Below are 19,308 nucleotides of genomic sequence, written 5' to 3' on the forward strand. Positions count from 1 at the left end.
TGTGCATATCAAAATCTTCAGTCTGAGCACCTAAGCAGTTGCGGCAATTTAAATAGCTAGCCCCCCTGACCTACATTACAGTAACATCAGAAGTATGCATTTGCTAAGTTATGTGACAGAAAATTAAGTATTTGTATTAATTTTATTTCCCTAATTAACAGTTGCTCACATAGGAAATAATTTTTACTTAGCTATTATACAGGTTGGGCACAGATTATATAGGCTAGGCACAGATTTAGCTAAGTGTATAGATGCGGGCCTGTCATCACCACATCTTATTACCATGGTACACACATGCAAAGTCGTATGATACGAAGGTGCCTAGCGGCAGAGCCAGGCCCGCCCATGGGCCCACATCCCAGCCTGGCCTTGGCGGTCCCCAGGGAGGTGCCCGTTGGCCAGGGCTGACCCCTGGCCCTGCTCCCTGGCTGGGGTGGGGGGACAGGCCCTGGCTGCCAGGCCCTGCCATCCGTGCCCCCCGGGGCAGCCCCCGCGACCCCCGGCTCCCCAGCCCCCAGGGAGCAGCCACCCTCGCTGTGCCCCGGCAGGATAAGCCACTCTCCGTGGGAGTGCCAGCGGTACCTCAGCTGGTGTGCAAAGATGTTCTGGGCTCCAAAGGCATTAAGGTTCAAATCTGGGAAAAACAGCTTGAGGTGTAGGACAGATATCAGCCAGACAAGCAGTTTTCAAATCATGCTAATCATGACTGATGTCAGTGCATTCTTGTTTCTTCTTGACAAAAAAAAAAAAAAAAAATCACATGCCCACAAAATAGGTATGCAAAACTTCCACAGAAAGTGATGTTTCCACAAAACCAAAACAAACAAACAAAAGCTTGAGACATTATATGGTTGCACTTTATTAATTGCTATAAAACAAAACTGTTTTCTGTAATATTTGTAATGTGTTCCTAATGCCTGACATATACTGCTCTCTTGGAATATAAAGTCTTTTCTTCATTTGGCAGAAGTAATGGTACATCAAATATAAGGAATTCAGGGATTTTGAAGATTTTGAGAGATCAGGTCTGAGTGTGCCAGATTTGGCACTGTCTCCTAGCTGTTCCTGCTATATTCTCATTTTTCTGTCATCGTTCTATCCTTGTCTGAATAACTGAATTGGTAATTCTTAAAATGCGCTGTGTTTATAAATACAACCTGAGATGCTGGCACGTGTAAAAAAAGAAATGGGAATGATGAAGCTACTTGTTCCTCTTGTCCTATTTCTATTTATTGGCTGAGGCAAGAGCAGAACATTGCTGTTCCATTACTAAGGTGTAGTCCAGGGCCTAACTACCAAGTACAGCTAGGAACAGTGGGTAGTAAATTGGCTTAAATCAGCTGAATAGCCTGACAGATTGTACTGCCTTTATAAAGGTGTGCGGCCGGTACTCCCTGCTCCCAACCCGTGGTAATGTGTTTGTCATAACTAATGCCATTTTATAAGGCAAGCAGCCATCCTCTGTGACCCAGCGGGTCACGTATTTGTTTCCTTTCCCTCATTTCCCTCTCTGGCAGTCCTGTGAAGCAAGTAGACAAAATAATAAATAGATTTATTCTTCCCCCCTCCTTCCCAGCCCCAAGTTTCCTGGGCGCCAGAGTGATCACCCCCCTCCTTGCCGGCCTTGAAGGTGCCAGGCACCCGGCCAACCCCGTGTGAGTGATGACCCCATCACCGAAGAGGGAAGCGTAACCACACCCCGAACACTGTCCATAAAATCATGCGGTTACGAGTCCTGAGTGGGGAACCTGGACCAGAGCTGCTGCTGGGCAGTGAGACCCAGGACCCCGCGGTGCCCAGGGACACCTCCGCCGCCCTCTGCTCCCTCTGCAGTCTGAGTGAGTGACTCGTATTCTTTTATACGATTTTCCAGCCTAGCCCATGACTGCTACACTGATACAGCAAACCATGTGTTAAGATCTGACCCAATCTGCAGAGGGTCCAGGTGATTAGAAATTATGAGTTAAATTGTAGTATTAACTCTGTATTACGCACATATAAATTGTACTATATTGATTTTGCTTGTAGAAATCCTGTGCCATTCTAAGAATAAATTCTGTGCTGTACTAATCATAATATTCTGTTAAGAACATAAAGCTTTCATTGTAACCACAATTTAATGCCACCATAATTCTGCCAAGGATCCCTAAAAGAACCTGTCTGTCCCTCAGTGACAGGTGACAGTGCATCAGCCACTTTACAGGAAAATGCACATTACCCAAGAACCTCTCATAAAGAAACAGGGAACTCTAGAAGATGTGTTTGGCACAACTGGAAAAGGGTTGGATACAGTGTTTAGCAAATGGGAAGGGATGGTATTCTGAGGAGTTGGACTCTGGATGCTGAGAAATTTGTGTGTTGCACATCCTAGCTACCTTGCTTAGAGGAATATCACTAAATTAAAACTTACTGCTTCAAATCTTAAGTTACTGGTTGTTTTCTTTGTTTTGAAGGAGGTTAACTGAGAGTGCTAAAGCTGAAAGATATGCAGCAGGAAATTTTTATCTTTTTTGGTCATTTGGCAGCTCTCTACATAGAATCACTTTAGCTATTTTATTCTGCAAAACCATCTGTAGTTAAATTTTGATAGGTATACAGTGTTTTTCTATTTTCAACACCTAACTTGAGAGAGTCTTGACTTTCAGAGATCACATGAACTTAAAACTCTTGTTGATTTGGTGGGAAGTCTTAGGAGTCCAGCACCTCTGGAAATCAGGTGTCTCATGCCTGTCTTTCAGAGATCTCAGATTTTGTGTATATTGGATAATAAATGTAGATAGTACCACTACAGCACTCTTCTAATTTTTGCAATGGCTGGCTTGTATATTTAATATATATATATTTGGAAATCAGGGCATTATGGAAAGTTCATTGTAGAAAATAGTCTAATATTGAAAAAATTATGTGTTCATTTAACCTAGATGAAAAGATAAACAAAGAACAACATTGGCAGTTAAGATCCCCAGTTTCAAAATTAAAATCTACAAACTCTCTTCCTTTGAGAAATATCAAGCCTATTTTCTGAGAGGGGACAGGCAGCAGTATGGAGATCATACTCCTTGCCCTCCTTCCTTGTTCTCTCTTCATAAGTTTCTGGACACCACACTCCCTTCCCACTAGTCAGAATGCAATTCAGGAAGGATTGTACCTTCTACTGCACAGTTTTAAACATATTTTTTGCCATCTGAAACTCACATTTTTGGGTGCAGGAGTGAACTGACACATAATTCATAGCAGGCACCAGAATGTGGGGAACTACAGCTTAAGAGTGCTGCTTCCCAACCGATGTGATACATCTTTTTAAAAGTTAGATTTCAATCACGACACCAAGCCAGCAATCTCATCTGGTTTTACTGTGTTGCATGCCATACCACAGCTAGGATATCAGCTGTTCCTATCAGCTAGGAGGAACTAGTGCGAGTGATTTTTTTATTAGGAAAAGTCAGAGACTGCTCCACTAGGTTTTCTTGGGACTTACCTTGAAGATGCAAAAATTAACTGCAGTTGATCCCCCAGATGGGGAAAAGCTGGCAGGAAAAACTCAACATATAAATAACCAACTCAGAGAGGTCATTAGCAAGGAGCAGAGAGAATATAAGGAATGGATGAATTCCTGATCTGCGAAGAATGCTACTGCATGAAGCGTGCAAATAAGATGAGAACAAAAGATAAAATGCCAACTGGGAAATTTAGATAGATTAGAGAAGATGTGGGGGATTAGTTTAAATAAAGAAAAATGTAAGAAGTGGCTGTGAGGCTTGGCAGATAGCATCAGTGCAGTGGGAGGTCATTCTCAGAGGCTCTCATTGCTATGTTTTGGATCCGATCTTGCTACATTGCACTGGTGGCTTTGTCAGGAAACACTGTTTTAGGACTCTGTGTGGTTAAGAATTTTAATTCTAAATAAGAAGTGTGTGCTGTATTTGCAGAATGTGTGCAAGAATTCTTGTGTGTGGTGTTGAACAACTAGTCTATGTGATCTGGCTGAAGAAAACAGCCTTGTGACTGCCCAGCTAATCCAATCTTCAATGTAAAACAAACAGCTGCAGTAAACAACCACTCTCACATATGAGCAACATCCTACATAGGACTGAGAAAAAGCACATGCGAAGACCAAGAGTGAGACCATTGTAGGTCAAAAGATGGAACGTAATACAAATTTTCAAAGATTACACACACCTGTATGAAAGAAGGATACTTGCAGTATTCTCTGTGCTCATTGTCCTGAAAGAGTATGGGAGTGTGTTGGCTCCATACTCCAGTGCTCCAGTCATCCAGCAAGAACCAGCGTGAGCAACGCAATTTGGAAAAAGGCAGAGACTGAGAGAATATGAGAGTGACTGTATGCATGCTTGCACTTGCAAGTAGTTTTAGTTAATAAAACACCATAGAGGCTCTTTGCCTTGTAATGACTTACTCAAACAAGGTACAATAAATATTAACAGAAGCTATTGCCATCAGTTAATATGCCTGAAAGGGACTGTGCAATAACAGCAGTGTGATAATTTTGCTGACTTTACATATTCATTAACCATTGTCAATAAGAAGGAAGATCAAGTTGTTATGTGGGAAGAACTGGATGTCTTCAAAGACTGAAGGAATAGGAGAAGGGTAATATCTGATAGTATAAGACAAATGCGTGTCCTTAATAGCAAGATTTTATTTCCAAGTAGAGATTAGGTCAGCTAATTAATCACAGGATGATGGAATAAGAAACGTAATGCTACTTTGAAACTGGCAAATGCTGTTCTAGACTGTTTCAAAGCACCCATTTCCAGTAGAGATAAAAGACACTGCCTTGAGTCCTGTTCACATGAATAAGAGAAAGAGGACTGATTAAAACGTAACCAGATGTTGAAAAGGGTGCCAACGATACTAAAGGAAATTAGGAAGCTGTCCTACACATGAGATGAAAATGTTTTATCTGGCAACATTAAGCCTGCAAAGAAAATTACATTTCTCTAAAGGAGACAGAAAGACAGTGAGAGGTATAAGCCATGAACAAGTTCAGAGCATCACCTGACCATGCGCTGTTGGAGCAGAAAAAGAAGGGATGTTCATTTGAGGCAAAATCCCATCAGTGGAAGGGAACTGGATGTCAAGAGGGGCTGGCGCTCTGTGCCCCAGAACGGTCCCACCCATTCAATACCCCATCCAACGGCCCCAAGTGCGAACACAGGGCTACTGAAAACGTTGGGGTTTGTTGTAGTTTGCCTGGGGTTGGCTTCCACAGGCCGGCCAAAGGCAAGCGAGGCCGCAGCACCCCCGAAAAAGAGGGCGGTGGGGCTGCCCAGGGAAAGGAAGGCAAGCGACCCCCGGACGACCAGACCGAGCGAGGTTCGCCCAGCACTCGGCGGCTGGACCCCGGCGGGGTGCGTGGCCGTAATCAGGAGGGCGGCGAGCCCTGGTTTGGCAAGGCCACGCCGCAGCGGCCGGCACCGGGAAAGAGGCCGGCGGAAAGATGGGGGTGGGTGCAGGCAGGCCGGTGGGGTGCCCTCCCCCCGCCCTGGGCCCAGGCGCCGGCGCTGCGGGTGCCGCAGGGCCCGGGCCGCGGCGGGGGGCGGCAGGCGGGGCTCGGCATCCCCCGGCCAGGCCACTCCGGCCGCACCGCCCCGGCCCCGCGGGGCCGCGCCTGGGCTCGGCGGGGGGTGGATGCGGGGCCGGGGCGGCGCGGCGGGGCTCCCCGCCCCCGCGTTGTGCTGCTGCCCGCACTTCGCCGGCGCGGCGGGATTGGGAATCCCGGGCGCCCGAGGCAGCCTCGCCGCCGCCGCCTCCTCCGGGACTGGGCGCATGATGGCGGCAGCCGCCGTAGCGGAGGTGAGCAGCGCCGGCAGTAGCAGCAGCGATACCTCCAGCACGGGCGAGGAGGAGAGGATGAGGCGCCTCTTCCAGACCTGCGACGGCGATGGGGATGGCTTCATCAGCAGGTAGCGACAGCGGGAGGGGGTTGTTTGCGCCGCTGGTACGGAGCCCTCCCGTCCTTCCCCCACACACACACCCTCAACCCCCCCCCCCCCCCGCTCCCCTGCCGCCCGCGAAGCGGCGTCTCAACTTCTCGGCGAGTTGGAGGAGTTACCAGAGCGCAGCCGCCGCCGCGCCGGACCCTTCGGGCCACCGTCCCCCTTGCCCGCCGCGGCCGGCCCCAGCCTCCGCCTCGGCGGGCACCGCGGCCGGCCCCGCCGCCTCCCGGAGCCGGGGGCGAGAGCCGGGCGCTGGCTGCGCCGAGGGCGGTTGGGCAGCGGGGGCGAGGGCGGACAGACGCCGACATCCAGCCGGCCTTGTAACCTGGGCGGGGTTTGTCGCCTCATGACCTAGGCAGGTGATTCTTGCGAGTGAGCAAAGAAAGCTGGTCACAGGTAATATGAGAGAAATTTCTGTTTTTTAATATGCTTTTGTCGATATCCTTGTTACACGGTCTCATTTAAACTTCTCTGCTGGTCGCCAGTTACGTTTTAGGGTCGAGACCCGGGCTGATAGGTTTTGAGGGGGAGGTGGTGAGCTTGTACGTTTGCAGTAAGTAGTTGGAAATAAGCCGTAATGAAATGTTGATGTATCTTGAAGTACTGGTGATGTGTTTTGCTCAGGACTGGGTTTTGTTGGAAGGATATTTCTGCAGCTAGTCCTCTGCTCTCACACCGTAATTTAAAAAACATGGAACTTCTAAAGGTGAGATTTCCCAGAGACATGGGAACTTGCATTTTCAACATTAAACTTATGCTAGTTGCAGCTAGTAAGTGCATCCAGAGAGCTGAGTCAGAGTGAAGGAATTCCAAGTCTGTCATCTAACCTGGAACCTAAGAAAATGACCCTGCAAAAAGGCTAAGTAATCTTCAAACTCCACTGTCATCTCTTTGGAGCCAGAAAGTTGTTGAAAGTCTCTAGCAGCTGGCAGTCACTTTAAAAATAAAATTTAAGGGTCATGATATTTCTTATCTAAACAGCTCCCCAAACACTCTTTTTTCCCTCAGTCTAATGATTATTTTGACAGTTGTGGTTCTGAATGTAAACTTTGAAAATGTATACTTTCCAACCAGTGTGTTAAAATCGCTTCTCTTTCCATTTGCTTACTGTCTTCATGGAAATTATTCTGATGTCTGAAAATGTAAGATGTTCACTTCAAAGCGCGTGCTGCCTCCTCAGAGCACACTTGCTGATAGGTACTGTGATGCTTTCCTGCAATGTAAACTCGACAGACTTCTGTATATTTATATTTTAAAGACCTTACTGAGGGACTGTTAATGTTTTCGTGCATCATGTGAACAGTTGAGAGATGCTGCCATGACATAAGCCACTCCTTTCTGATTGCCTTTTCTACACTGCCTAAGTTTTGTTCCAAGTTTGTACTCAATTTATTTCAAAATGGGTGTTTCTGAATGTTGCTTGAAAGCTTTGGAAACTCGGGCATATCTGAGGGGGGACACTGGATTTCATCGGGAAATGGAAATAAAGCCTAGAGGATAGTGGTTGAAAGTCCTTCAGGAGATGGTGGATACCTTGTTGAAGGTTGCTAGTACATTGTTTCAGAAGGGCCTTAGAGGCAGTACTGGTAAGGCCTAGATCAGAGATCATAGTGTTAGAAGTTACTGTCTTCCCTTAGATTTCCATATTTGTGAGAAAGTAGTGAATGAATATTTAACAAATGATCTTTGACATGAGAGGGAGTCATTTACTTTTCTTGACTTCATTAGCTACCCTGGGTAATCAGTCTCATAAATGGAATGCCTTCCTTGCTTTGTGTAACATCTCAATATCCCTCATGATCAGCTTAATGGCAGTGGTTTAGCAGGAGCTGACTTGCCCAGTGGTTTTTGGATACATTTGTAGTATGCACCACCAAAGTCTTACAGACAGATCTTTCTCATTCATGGACACGCAGTGTCCCTGTTAAAAGTATAGCGGCCAGGGTTTTGTTGTTGTTTACAGTCTTAGTGTTTAGGTAATTGTATCTTTTTTAATGTAATGAACTAAAATAAAGACAAAAAAGTTATGTCTGCTTTTGCACTAAACTTCATCTTGCAGTTCTGTGCATACTGTTTGTTTTGCTTCTGCTTGTTTTTTCACACAGGCCAGTTGCTTGGTTTTCCTGGTCCCTCTTGCCCTGCTTTCTTGGACTTTCCATTGCTCATTCTCGAGGTCAACAATTTCTTTGTTGCTTTCCTTTAAGCTCCAGTGGAGGTGGCAGGCGGACTTCTGCACATTACTGTGCCTTTTACAGCAGGCTAAACATTGCAATAAACGCCAGGGCATCTGTATAAAGAGCTGCAAACAGAGAAGCCAGCACTGTAAAATTGGCTGCTTCCTTGTGGACTGGAACTGGTGTATAGCTTTTTACTAATTTGAGCCTCTTTTTCAGAACTTATTTTCAATGCAGTGGCAGTTTTGCAGCTGTTACTCAGCATAAGTTGTCATATCTTTCAAAATTAGTGTCCCTTCTTGTTTGCTTGCAGGGCTGAAGCTTGGTCAGTTATTTGTTTGTGTAACACATACAGTAGTTTGTTTATAAGATTTCTTTCCAGCTCCAGAGCTGTTATGGAAATAGAAGATCTTTATTCTTGCAACAAAGGCAGGCATTTTGTATGCATATTTATTTAGTTCATATTTCATGGGGAAAAGAGCTATTTGCATTCCTAATCAAGTAACATGGTGTCTCAGCTGTGGAAATGCTTTATTGTGCATCAAACTGTAAACCTCTTCAGATAATAGGGAAGTAAAGGCACAGATGGAAAGGAGGAGCATGTTCCAAGATTGTGATTAATTTTCAGGCTCTCACCTGAGATACTGATTAATTTTCAGGCTCTAAATAGTTAGGATGATATAAAAATTATAAAGCATAATTAAGTGTGTACTGTTGGTGGTTATAACCCAAAATAAGCCGAATGTTGGGGTATGAAATGCTAAGCTTGCATCTGAGCATTGCATTTGACATGTGCATATTGAAATTTTGCAACATCCAGCTAAACAAAAATACTAAGCAAACACAAGAGTTTTAACTCGGTTTGTATTGTGAATGGCTTTTGCTTCTTTTGAGATTGATATTAGTTGCTTAATTATTTTAACATCTTGCAAGTGCTTGACATTCTTCTGATACTTCAACGATGAGAGGTAACTTCACCCAAAAAAAAAAGAAGACTGCAAAGCAGTCCATGGTTAAGGCTGGATTCTGAACACTTGGGATCAGTTGGTTCAGTCTTGCTGAGAGTGAAAGGCAGCCTTAAACACTGTTTAAAGCAGGCCTTTGTTTTTGCAGCTGTAGCTGGATTGTGTTGTTATTAACAAAAAGCTGTTAACTAAAAAAACACTAATTGCATTTGTTTTGCTTTTTATTCTTTTTGCTTTGAAAAGCTTAAGAACCTGATGTTACAGTTAAAAATATATTCAGCTTCAGAAGGTTGGTGCATTGGGGAGGACACCTACTACTTTTTTGTTTTGTTTGTTCCTTTTTTTTTTTTTAAGGTCATATGTGGCCTTGGTTGATGTCAGTGACAAAAGTTGAGAGCACGATGGATTTTTACAGGTGGCAGACTAGATTGGTGTCTTCTTTAGAAACTTAATTGCCTTGTAGCTTTATTATATGCGGATTGTACTGAAGTTCCATTTAGCATATAATGAATTTAATCTTTATTGCAGAAGTCACTAAATGGGTTTCCAAATTATTCTATTCTAACACTGCAAGGTCTAAATAAGGTAACTGAATCTGCAGGAAACACTCTTGGTTAAAAAATGAAGCTATAAGCAATGGAGATAATGGGTGAAGAAAAATTAAGTTCATTACTAAGTTACAAACGTGCTAGTTTTCTGATTTTCAACTTTACATGGATAAATAATTTCTAGGGTTATGAAGCAGAAAGGTAAAGCTAGTGTTAAATTCAGAGGGAGAATTGTCATATTAACAATAATGGAATGGAGTTCTATTTGTAGAGTTTGTTTTAAAATATCTTCTTCTGTGTGCACAGATTTTTTTACAGTGGAGTCAATGTCTTACAGAAAATCTCTTGTAAAAGTAGAATAAGATGTTTGAAAACCCGTAAACCTACTGATTTTGTATTGAGCTTATACAGCCCATTAAAAGGACATGCTGAAAGACTGCCTCTGTTGCAAGCCCTTAGCAGAAGCAATTAAAAGGAATTGGTTAGATTTGATCTGTTATGAGTGGTTGTAGTGGTACATAGCATGGGGAACTCAAAACCTGTGCAAGGACAGGCTGCTACTTCCCGTTTTTATGGGCTGCAGTAGTAGGGTTTTCCCAGCTCTCTTGCTGGGTATGATTTGGCACATGCCCTCCAGTGCTTTGGCATCTAGTGGACACATGGTACTAGAAAAGGAAAAAAAACTCGTTTCAAGAAAGCAAAATATGTATCTCTTCATTGTGTTTTTAAGGGAGGAGATTATACTTGTGTTCTCTGTTATTCTTCACTACAGCCATTACCATTTAACTTTTTTTTTAAGGCGGTTGCTCTTGCTAATGTGTTTGAAGTTCAGTGTTTTTTAGAGATACCTGTTGAAGCACAAAAGGACCAATTAAATAAAAGGAACAAAATCAGTGTGGGTTGTATGTGCCAGCCAAGTTACTGCCTTGACTGTTGTGCTGTTGTTATCTGGGGCATATAAGACTCAAAATATGTATGAAGGTTAGTAATTCAGGCTGACAGCCGGTTACAACTTTTCTTGTATAATTAAATAATCTGGGATTTTATAGGCATGGAAGAAACTGTGGAAGTATTTATAGCTATAATCCAGGTTGCAAAGTAGTGTTCATGTAAATTAATTTATTACCTTGGTGGAACGAAATCCATTTACAGGATTCTTGATTCTTTAAAAAAAGTTTTTTTTTTCTTTTCTTCAAATGTTCTGCAAGTAAAATCAGTACTGCTGAGAGGTATAAGTGCCCAAACTAACTGCCTTGGAATCTTCTTAGATAAAGGGTTAGAGAGTGGCCTTACAACTGGAGAATTTTTGAATAAAAATTATCCTCTAGTTATTTAAAACATACGGTCTTTATGTAAAACATGAGATGTTTTACTCTTTGCTGCCTGAATGTGGGCCAAACTTTTAATTGCTTATAGTATAGTAGCACAGAATTTGTCCTATTGAGTTTGATTTGTTGGGTCTTCAGGAGAGAACGTGTATGACACAGAACTATGAAATTATTAAAAGTGCCCGTGATTTTTGTGTTTAAAAAGTAGTATCAAAGTTACCTTGTCCCTAAAACAACCTTTTGCTATTTATTTTTTTCACTATCCCCTTTAAAATAAGTAATTACTGCAAAGTGTTTGAAGTGAATATAGATATTTCTTAGGACTGTAGTCTGACTTTTCTCCTTGCAGCTGTTCAAAGAGCATACAATATAATGTAGACTATAGCTCCATGTGAAACCATAAATCAGGTTCATACAAAGCATTGTCAGAGATACTGTCCAATCATCTGATGTTTTAAAATTCATATATAAATTGGAGGTAGTGATCTGAATGTCATAGAAGATGAGTAAATGATGAGCTCAGAGCTGTGCTGTACATTGTTATGGGGGGAGGAAGAAAGCCATGAAGAAGCTACTGATGTGGGGTAAATTGTGATGAACTTGTGAAAAGTCCTGTAAATTAAACAAGTGTGTAGTATTTAACATAAATACTGAATGAGAACTAAATGGATAGGTACAGAGTTCCAACTTCATCAATAGGGTAATTGCTGCACTTTTAATATAATTAAAGAAGAGGGAGGTCTGGCTTTGTCTGGTTGCTAGCCTATCTCTTCAGTGTGCAGAGGCATGCTGTGTTAATGTTGAGGTGAAACATTCACTGTTCCCAAGGGGGCTGACTGCAATGTGTCAAGGTCTTCAACCATGTAAAGAATATGTCTACTGCATGGCTATGACTTTCTCAGATTCTTCATTTCTACTGTGATTTCTGTGATGAGCAATTAATAATTTCCCCGTGCTGGTGGGAGTTGTCAAGCAAACAGCTCTGTTGACAAGAGAAAAAGGCCTTTTATCTCAAAGGCTGTACTTACCAAAGCAGTTTTGACAGTGGTAGCCACAAGTGGTTTCCACATATGTGAAAAAAAAAACATGAGCAGGCTCTTACTGTCGCTATATTTTGTTCCTTTAACTTCTGGTTATGCTTTGCTGGGATTAAATTGTTTTCCTTTCATAGATAGTCTCAGGACAACTAGGGGAAAGGTGAGCAGAGGCACCTCTATGGGTGTAATAATGTGGATTTAAAGTATAACGTTAAAATGATCCCTTTTCTGAAGTAAGCCCTATATGCAGACTTTGGAAAAAGATCGGAACAAGGAGCTTTGCTATTATTTGGTTCATATATGCTCTAGTAACCTCCTGGAGGCTGTTCTAACTTGCTAATTGCCTCTAAAATTATACTAAACTCTGTAAATGTACAAATTGTCAAACATACAGATTGACAGAGGTTTTATCAGCTTCTTTTGCTGTTGAGGACATGAAGTTTTACATACTGTACATACAGTTCTGCAGCCCTGTGGTGGTAAAACATGGGATTTACCCATAAGATGATCATTTATGAGCCCATGCAAATATGTTCAGTCAGGATCTCTGAAAACTTAATTTGGGCATGAGTTAATAGGCTATTCTGTGCTGGTTGGAAGCAGCATCAGGAACGAAACATGTAAGTAGAAGCTTCTGTGAGTGCTCAGATGTCAGCAGACTAGGAAATAATAAAATTGTCTATCCTGAAAACAAAAGGTTTAGAAAAAACCAAGTCTGTAACAGAACAGATGGAAATAAAAAAACTGCCTTTGAAGACTTGTGAGAGAAGTAATATTATTCTGCTAGCTTTGCAGGTATTGGGGTTTCAGATTTCAAAAGCAGTTTGGTCCTGGTACTGTACAGCTCTAAGTCTAGCCTCAATCTGTTGTCCCATGAGTGGGGTCATTTACCTGGTGTGCAAGATGCCAGTATACACACAGAGCAGAGGTATTTATTTATTCCATGTTTGCGCAAAGACAGGTGTTAGCTGCTAATTCCACAAAGCTAGCACACCACACCAAAGAACTTCAATGTATTTAAACACTTTGGACAACATGAATACACATTTACTGTAGTGACCACTGGTTAGTTTCTTACTACTTTGTCCCTCATTGTTTAACCATATGCCTCATCTCAATTTAAAGTCAGAGTGTCTTTTAATTATTCTGCACAAACTCAAAGGTTGAGGGAGGTCAAGTCTTCTTGGTTTTAAATCGAATTCGTCGTCACGGTCTCACCCCACCATCTTTACCTTTCCTCCAGTTACTGTGGATTTTCCACTGACTTCATGCTTCTCGGTCATCCAGCCTCTGGTGCCTTCTGGGGAAGTTTGTTTCCGTTTTATCAGTCTTTTAGCTCCTCTTCAGTGCTATAGTTGTTTGCAAGACATGCATTGTTTATGCAGAGTTGGAGTACCTCACTCCCTTAGCTCCTGGTTCCTTTTTTTGACCACAATATTCTTAAATCAGTAAAGTGCCATGTCATTGTTCTATTTACAAGTTCTTGTTTCAGCAGAATAAGCAGAGTAGAAAATTGAGACATCAAATCCAGCTATCTAACAAGAGAACATCATTTAGAAGCATCTGCAAAATATCACCAAGATATTGTTAGGCTTTTCTTAGCCCTTGCATTCAATCTGGCTCTTCATATTGATGGGCTGTTCTTACCATGGAGTTGGAGAAACTGTTAGACCCCACTACAAGATTGTATTCTCACTTGAAATCTGGACTTCTTGCTCTGTGCATTCTTTAACCACCTGAAAGCTTCACACAACTCAGTTTTAGGGATTCCAGAAAAAAAATGCCTGAACCTTGGTCAAAAGACCTGAGAGGTACAAAGGCACCATTTGCCAACCTGACACACTCTCTAGAGGTGTGTGGCTTACCAGGGGCTCATATCGGTGATATCACTGAGAGATCGCCAAGCCTTGTACAGTCCTCTGGCTATTATCTGGTGCTGCTGTTTCACATGGGCTCCAGTGGTACAGCCAGGAGCACTCTGAGGAGTTTCAAGTCTAGAGAGCCCTGGGAGCAGCAGTAAGGGACTCTGTAGCACAGGTAGTTTCTTCATCAATCCTCTGGGTCAAAGCAAAGGGGTTTGAAAGGACCCCTTGAATCTGGCAAATCAACAGTTGGTTACGGGAATGGTTCTGCTACTTAGACCATGAGACTTGCCTTGAGAAGCATGGTGTACTGGGGGCTGATGGGGTCCATCTGTCAGAGAAGGGGAAGAGCATCATCAGTCATAGGCTTGTTAAGCTGGTGAAGAGAACTTTAAATTAAAGTTGCTGGGGGAGGGGAACCTCAATCAATCCCACTCCTACCAGCTTGATGCCAGTGCCAGCAATAGATGCCCAGAGCCTGGAGAGGTGTCACAGCTCAGCAGGAGAGCACCTGAAGAGCAGCACAAAGGAATTTCATCCAGTCAGTCAGCTTCACTGGGGACCCCACTTAAATGCCTCTGTGCAAATAAGAGGATCTAAACACATGCACATGCCTGCAGGGCTACAGTGTTACCTGCATCACTGAGAAGTGGTGGGATGGTTCCTATGACTTGCTTGTTGGAATGGAAGGTTACAGGCTTTTTAGGAAGGACAGGTAGGGGAGATGGGAAGGGGCGGTTGTCTTCTATGTCAATGACCAGCTGGAGTGAATGGAGTTCTGCCTGGGGGTGGATGAGGAGCCAACCGCAATCTTATGGGTCAGGATTAAAGGGAAGGCAGGGAGAGGAGATGTTATAGTAAGGATCCGCTACAGGCCACCCAACCAAGTAGACCAGACCAATGAAGCCCTGTATAGACAGATAGCCTTAAGTTCACAAGCCCTGGTCCTCATGGGGGACTTCAGCTACCTTGATATGTGTTGGAGGCATGACACAGTAGGGCATAAGCAATCCAGGAGGTTCCTCCAATGCATTGATGATAAGTTCCTTCCCCAAGTGATAGAGGACCCAAGGAGGAGAGGTGCTATGATGGCCCTTGTTCTCACCAACAAGGAGTGTGAAGCTCAAGGGCAGCCTTGGCTGCAGTGACCATGAAATGGTGGAGTTGAAGATCCTTAAGGCAGCAAATAGGGTGCACAGCAAGTTAGCTACTATGGACTTCAAGAGAGCAGACTTTGTCCTCTTCAGGGTTCTGCTTGGCAGAGTATCATGGGATAAATCCCTGGAGGGAAGAGGGGCCCAATGAAGCTGGTTGATATTCAAGGATCACCTCCTCCCAGCTCAGGAGCGATGCATCCCAACAAAGAGGAAGTTAGGTAAGAACACCAGGAGACCTCCATGGATGAACGATTTGTTCCTGGGTGAGCTCAGTCATAAAAGGAAAGCCCGTAGAGGGTGGAAGCAAGCACAGGTTGTCTGGGAAGAATACAGAGAAACAATTTGGGTAGCCAGCGATCAGGTTAGGAGGGCTAGAGCCCTGATAGAATTAAATCTGGCCAGGGACATAAAGGGCAACAAGAAAAGCTTCTATAGGTACATCAATGGTAAAAGGAGTAGGGAAAATGTGGGCTCTCTCTGGATGGAAAAGGTCACCCAGGATATGGAAAAGGCTGAGGTACTCAGTGATTATTTTTTTTTTTGCCTTGGTCTTCACTGGCAAGTGCTCCAGCCACACCATCCAAGGTGGAGAAGGTAAAGTTGGGGATTGGGTGAAGGAATAACTGCCCACTGTAGGAGACCAGATTCAAGACCATCTAAGGAACCTGAAGGTGCACAAGTTCATGGGACCCCATGAGATGCATCCACAGGTCCTGATGATGATCTGTGGGCAGATGAAGTGGCTAAGCTACTATCCATTGTATTTGAGAAGTTGTGGCAGTCTGGTGAAGTTATCACTGAATGGATAAGGGGAAACATAACCCCCATTTTTAAAAAGGGAAATAAAGAAGACCCTGGAAACTACAGGCCAGTCAGTCTCACCACTATGCCCAGCAGGATCACGGAGTGGATCCTCCTGGAAGCTATGCTATGGCATATGGGAAATAAGGAGGTGATTGGTGACAGCCAACATGGCTTCACTAAGGGCAAATTGTGCCTGATGAATTTGGTGGCCTTCTATGATGGGATTAGTGCATTGGTAGATGAGGGAAGAGCAATTGATGTCATTTACCTGGACTTATGCAAAGTTTTTGACACTGCCTCATGTGACATCTTTGTCTCTAAATTGGAGAGACATGAATTTGATGGATGGACCACTTGGTGGATAAGGAATTAGCTGGATGATTGCACTCAAAGGGTTGCTGTTAACAGCTTGATGCCCAAGTGGATAGCAGTGACAAGTGGCGTTCCTCAGGGGCAAGTGTTGGGCCCAGTGCTGTTTAACGTCTTTGTTGGACACTGGGTTTGAGTGCGCCCTCAGCAAGTTCACTGACAACACCAAGCTGTGTGGTGTGGTCAACATGCTGGAGAGAAGGGATGTCATTCAGAGGGTCCTTGACTGGCTTGAGAGGTGGGCCTGTGCAAATGTCATGAACTTCAACAAGTGCAAGGTCCTGCACATGGGTCGAGGCAATCCCAAGCACAAATACAGGCTGGGTGATGGGTGGATTGGGAGCAGCCCTGTGAAGGACTTGGGAGTTCACATGCATGAGCTCATCATGCAGGCCTACTAAGATGAAAATTTTGAAAGTTCAGGTTCCCCCAAACCTTTTGGTATCTCCATCCACCTAAAACTAATACCAAGTTCTGGGTCATGACATGTGACAAAAAGACCACTTATCTTCTAGCTGTAGGCTAGGGACTTAAGCATTAAGCGGTTGTGAATTGCTCTCCAATTGCTCTCCTGAATCGCTCTTCTTATCCTTATCAGGCTTGTCACTCGAAAACAACATTCTTTCCCTTATAGTACCCAACTGGATGGTGCTTAAAAAAACCACTTCTATAACAGGATGGCAGGTGTTCCTGTGTAACATGTAGTTAGCTAGTACTTTCAGAGCATCCCAGTAGCTTTAAGTGATGGAGATGAGCTAGCACCAGGTGGTTGAGACATGCTGTTTGTCTGATAAGATTGTTTGTTAAAACATGCCCTTTGTTTGTTAGGACATGCCGTTTATCTGTTGAGACATGACCTTTGTTTGTTAAGACATGCCGTTTATCTGGTAACATGGGAGTTGCTAAGGGAGGGTTGGTTTTGTGCCTTGGATGAGCACAGAGGGCCCAGAGGGCTGGCGCCGAGGTTGTAGCTGAGGAAATCTGGCACTGATATGTTAATAATTTCTCAGAACTAATTGTAATATTCCCTCCCTATTCCTGGAATTGTAATGAATATGTAACATTCTACATAATAAAAAGGAGCTGCTTTTTGCTCCAAGTCTGCATGCTTGTGGAGGAGTGATCCCCTGTGCACCCAGCGCTGAATAAACATACCTTCTTTATATCCTTACTGGTTGTAAAGTCGTTATTCCGCACATCATAAGTGCCTTTGGGCTCTGAAAAAATCCTACCTTTGAATAGACGTGAGAATTCATTTGCAATATGTTTGGATGGGTTGAGTGGGTTCTCCAGCAGAGAGACTTCCTGTTCCCAACTGTCTCTCATGTGTCTGTCACCATAAAAATGGATCCAAGTTTTTTAGTAGTTAGTAGAAAGATGCCAGTTCACTCCCACAGAATAGAGAATTTTTAGGTTTAAGAGCAGATGTACTGGAATTATGTAAAACTCTCTGCCAAAGCTCAGGTTTTTTTCTGCATTGAACTGAAGTTTTAGGAGAGATTTTTATAGTTACCTTGATTTTAAAAGTTGAATCAAAATAGGTGGGTGGATTATTTTATAAATAAAGGTATTTTCATTAAAAGAAGAGGATTCTTTGGTTTTGTTCTTAAACAGTAGGACCATATATGCAGTAGAACCTTCTGGTGTCATAATGATTGGTTGTGGAATTTTATGTTCCTGAGTGTTTTATTTTTATTACATTTCAGAATGCTTCTGATACAATTTTCTTTTAAAGCAACCAGAGGTTCCAATTAGTTGTGCTTCTCAACATGTAGGTATTTACATGGAGAAACTCCTGCAGATTTACATGGGAATGTTTGTCGAATTTAATACGAAAATGTTCTTCATTACTTAAAAATCCTTTTGATAACGTTTGTAAGTGGAGATTAGGAAAACTCTTGGTGTTTCAGGTTGCATGGTGAACTCAAGGTAAACTAAATCTGTTTTCAGTAGTGCTTGTAGTCCTCAGTTACTCCAATAGTGTACCAATTATTACGTTTTGTAATTCATTACATCTTTTCTTCTGCTTCAATAGGTTGCTTCAGACAATGCACTCAGGCTGCAGACGCTGCAAATGATACTTAGTTCACATTTGCATAACAGGAGAGAAAGTTTAGCATCTTTTGCCTGTCAGAACCGGATCTGGATTTGGATACGCCCTTTGTGGGCGGTATTGGGAGGGAGGTTTATGGGGCTGTGTAGGGCGAGCCTTGCCTTAAGCCGGTGCCAAGGCCTCATCCCAAAGCCTTATCCCACTCCAGTGTGGCAACATGGTGCTTCTGAGGCTAGGGCAGCAGGCCTTTGACCGGGAACCCCCTGGCAGCATCACCCTGTGCTGCTTCTCCTGGTACTTATTCCAAAATCAGTCACACCTCTGAAGAGTCCTTTAGTCTGTGGTGCTAGATCTGATTTTTTACAAGAGAACACGCATAGACATTGCTTAATTGTATCTGTCATTCCCCTTGTAAAAATTTGAATGTCTTGTCATCCTTACTTTTCTTTGCAACATCCGTGTGAGATTGGTTTGTATTGTTGTCTTAATTTTTAAAAACGGGGAACTGAGCCATGCTAAGATTATTTAATCTATTCATTGACCAGATTCAAAGTTGAGAGCAAAACTCTGACCAAAATTCTATCTGCAAGTATCAGTCACTTATATTTGTTCCGTGTAATGTAATTTAATTCTCTTGTAATAAAGCTAATTTGTCATAAACAGAGATTTTTTTTTTTCTGCTAAAATACATGGTCATAATGTAATTATTGTTATTATACTCCAGTTATACTGTAAACATCTCTGCGAAGAATTTTCTTGAGGCAGCCCTGGAATTCCTCTGTAGAACTCATTTACAAAGCTCCACCCAATGTACAACTTCTTTCTGTAGAATAGACGGACCTTGGTTGTGATAACAAATTACCTTAGTGCAACTGTTCATGCAAGAACTTTGGATATTTCACTGTATCACGTTTTCATAGAAACCTTCTGGATGATGGTCAGATACTAGTAATGAAATAATACTACTACTAAATATGCTAATATAATTCACATAATATTAATATTATTATACATTTCCTTTACTTTCATCCTACAGAAGGATTTTGTACAG

General features: G+C 42.9%; 1 protein-coding gene across 3 annotated transcripts in view; it reads left to right on the forward strand.

The window, feature by feature from the left end:
- The first annotated feature begins 5,578 nt into the window (after window positions 1-5,578).
- The window catches only part of MCC (MCC regulator of WNT signaling pathway), a 223,017-nt gene continuing 209,287 nt past the window's right edge, over window positions 5,579-19,308 (forward strand). Inside the window, exon 1 of one of the 3 annotated variants that reach the window (XM_042787721.1) lies at window positions 5,579-5,927. In XM_042787721.1, coding sequence (XP_042643655.1) covers window positions 5,653-5,927 — 275 coding nt within the window. In that variant the 5' untranslated portion in view covers window positions 5,579-5,652. Of the gene's footprint in view, window positions 5,928-6,084; window positions 6,357-19,308 lie in introns of those variants that run through there. The other 2 variants (XM_042787722.1, XM_032984089.2) reach the window with 2 other exon arrangements.

The sequence above is a fragment of the Tyto alba genome, unplaced genomic scaffold, assembly GCF_018691265.1.
Source record: "Tyto alba isolate M040663 unplaced genomic scaffold, T.alba_DEE_v4.0 Super-Scaffold_13, whole genome shotgun sequence".
Classification (NCBI taxonomy): Eukaryota; Metazoa; Chordata; class Aves; order Strigiformes; family Tytonidae; genus Tyto; species Tyto alba.